Below are 3,013 nucleotides of genomic sequence, written 5' to 3'. Positions count from 1 at the left end.
AGAAGGAATGCACCTTCGAAACCCAAAAATCAAATGGAAATCAAGCCCCATGGCTCTTCGCTTTTCGGCCTCAATTACCAGCCAGCTAAATAACGTGGGGGACAGAGTAGGAAAAAAAAAAAAAAGACCCGAACAATTGCTTCCCCCACCTTCGTCATCAGGCCCAGCCCTGCCCCACCCCCATTCCTAGGGAGGGGGCAGAACTTGGGAGAGAGCCACTAGCGCAGGCCTCAGGCGAGGGGGGTGTGGTGGTCCCCGGAGGCAGGAAGAGAAGGAAGAAGCTGCTTCCCCTTCGGCCCACCCCGCCCCCCACCCCGGTCCCCACCTCAGGCCCCAGGGACCCAGCAAACAGGATGGAGGTGGGGGCAGGGAGGACAGGGCCAGAGCTCAAGCAGTGGCCCTGGATCAGCCTGACCAGCTGGGGGAGGGGGCTTTACTTCAAAAAGGACCCCGTAAACCTGGGGTAAGCCCTGGGCCGGGAGGCAAGAAAACCTCCAGAGAAAGCTGCCGTGAATACTTCCTTCTGGAAAGTTTGTTTGGGGTGATTTCTTCCAATATTAAGGGATGAGAGAGAGGGTAATCTTGTTCCCATAATCGACACTCTGGAAGCTGCAGCTCCTGGAAGCTGGACCAGTGAATTCTCCACCTATCCAGACCCCAGTCCGAGCCACGGGTCCCAGACACCGGCTGGGCGCGGAGCCGGCCCTGCACAGTCCCACTGTCATCCAATCCCGCTTCCCCTGGTGAGCCCTAGCCCGGCACCCACTGGAGCGGAGGGGGGCGCCGCAGGTACAGTACCGACGAGGTTCCGGGAGCTGGAGGACAGGGCCTCTGGACTCGTGTGCTCACCTGCTTAGCAGGTAGGGCCCGCGTTGCTGGGAAAATGTGCGCTCAGCCCCCACAGTTGGGCAAGCCGGGCGCAGACAATGGGCCCCACCCAGGCCTGGGGGAGTAGAGAGGGAGGGAAAGCAAGGATGACGCGTGAGGTGGGATGAAGGTGGCCCCAAAGAGACCAGCGGCAGCAAGTTTCCCAAACAGTAAATTTCCTGACCAAAGTGAGCCCCTGCGACGCAGACGGAGCAGGTCAAAGTCTACCCTGAAGGAGTCAGGTGAGAGTCAGGGACGCGGCGTCGGCCGAGCTCCGCGGGCTCCGGGGGAGGCGCGACCTCTGAGGCACCTGCTTTGACCCCTCCTCGTCCTCGCGAAGGAGCCCCAAACGCACTCCGCGCCCCCTTAGTCGCCGCGCCCAGGACCCCAGCGCGCCCCCTGCCGCTGGTGCAGGTTGGCGCTCCCTGGCTTCCTCCTTCACCTGCCCTGAGACGGCCGGAAATCTGCCTCTCGGCCGCTCGCTGCCCTTCCCTTACCCCAGAGATACCTGCCATGATCGTCCTCACCTGCGTGTGGAGCCTGGTCGGACTGAGTAGGGGTAGGGCCGGGATGGGAGCCGGCGCGGGCAGCGAACAGAGCTCTGCGCGTTCGGGCGGCGGCTGCTCCGGACTCTGGCCAAGGCAGCAACTCAGTAACTGAACAAAAGACGAAGGGACCTGACAGCCAAGCCACGCCTCTCGCCCCTTGAAGCTCCGCCCCTAAAGGAGACGCCCACCCACTGAAGCGGACTCACTGGCTGCCTCGCCTGACTGTCCCATCGAGGGGCGGAGCCTCATCCCCAGTCCTCTTCCACCGCCGCCTTCGTTTATCCGCTGGCCATTGGCCCTAGGGACTGCCAGTCGGCTCTGGGAACGGCCTCCAACTTGGGATTCCATCCTAACTCTGCACCTATTGGCAAATATAAAGTTACTTCCTCTTGATTGGACAAGACTGTCAGCAAGACCAAGGAAAGAACTAATGGGAAGGAAGGGGTGTGTCTTGCCCCACCCTACCCTAAGCAGGTAAGACTCATTACTCTCTCCCCTTCCCCTTACCTGTCCTACAGGTGAGTCAGGGGGAGCCATGGGAAAAGACTGATGCCTTCACCAGCCAGCCAACTCGGCGTCAGGCTTGATGCTTCTTTGGGTTTATTCACCTTTGCCACAAAGGCATAACAACATATTTGTATAGCATTTCATTGGCTTTTTACTGGGTTGGGGTTTTTTCCCCAAAAGATGGCATGCTCATGAAATTTTAAATTAGAAGGCCATGGTTCGGGTCCTGCTACTTAATAGTCGTATGAGCTTAAGCAAGTTACTTCCTTTTGCCCCTTTTCTCCTCATCTGTAAAATGGGTACATTAGCTATATCTCTCTTACCAGGGCGTGTATGAGGACAAAATGAAGTAAGGTTTGTGAAATCTCTTGGACAGCTGCTAAATGTTAGAATTTAAATAAATAATATGAACTTTTTAATTCTCATGACAATTCTGAAAAAATTGTTAGGACCACAAAATGATCATTTCGAAGATAAGGAAACTGAGGTTCAGAGAGATCACAAAACTCGAAAGTGGCACATCCTAAAACAGAACACTTTCTTCTAGTTTCAAGGCCCACTAAACCACATGTTCTCTTGGACTTAAAATGTCAAAGCGGTGGGGAGGGTTAGGGGAAAGGCAAAAACAAATATTCTGGGGAGAGACAGAAGAGCAATGATTTGAGATAAAGAGAAAGCATTTGGTGTGTCTGCAAAAAAATCAGGCAGCGGATCTAAAGTAAATCAACACTGGTGTAAAAGAAATGGGGCAGTAGGCCCCTGGTTAGAGGAAGAGTCTGGGTTAGTTATCAGAAAGAACTTCCCAATGGGTTAAGAAGACAGGGGTCTTTCCTTTGTGTGTTTGATGGAATGAATGCCTGCTGTTGGATATACAGCGTGCCAAGGGTCCTACAGACATTCATTCATCAACACTTAAGTACTGAGCACCAGCTGTATGCAAGGCACTGGGTTAGACCCTGGTGACATGAAAAATCAAAATGATCCCAACCCTCAAAGGACTCCCAAAGGGCTAAGTGTAAACAGGTCACCTAGCCACTCTGTGCATGGGGGTGTTGGGGGAGTGGTTGTTCAGGAAAGGGTCATTCCTCCAA

At 54.6% G+C, this 3,013-nt stretch overlaps 1 protein-coding gene across 4 annotated transcripts in view; it reads right to left on the bottom strand.

Annotated features, from left to right (window-relative positions):
- Positions 1 to 1,567, bottom strand: part of JUP (junction plakoglobin) — a 21,566-nt gene extending 19,999 nt beyond the window's left edge. The window contains exon 1 of one of the 4 annotated variants that reach the window (XM_025041714.1): positions 1,376 to 1,567. In XM_025041714.1, coding sequence (XP_024897482.1) covers positions 1,376 to 1,382 — 7 coding nt within the window. In that variant the 5' untranslated portion in view covers positions 1,383 to 1,567. Of the gene's footprint in view, positions 1 to 849; positions 872 to 1,375 lie in introns of those variants that run through there. The other 3 variants (XM_015599347.2, XM_006924633.3, XM_025041715.1) reach the window with 3 other exon arrangements.
- Positions 1,568 to 3,013: the final 1,446 nt, after the last annotated feature.

This window comes from Pteropus alecto, unplaced genomic scaffold (assembly GCF_000325575.1).
Source record: "Pteropus alecto unplaced genomic scaffold, ASM32557v1 scaffold98, whole genome shotgun sequence".
Classification (NCBI taxonomy): Eukaryota; Metazoa; Chordata; class Mammalia; order Chiroptera; family Pteropodidae; genus Pteropus; species Pteropus alecto.
The sequence above is the reverse complement of the archived record's forward strand: the minus strand, read 5'-3'. Positions and strand labels throughout refer to the sequence as shown.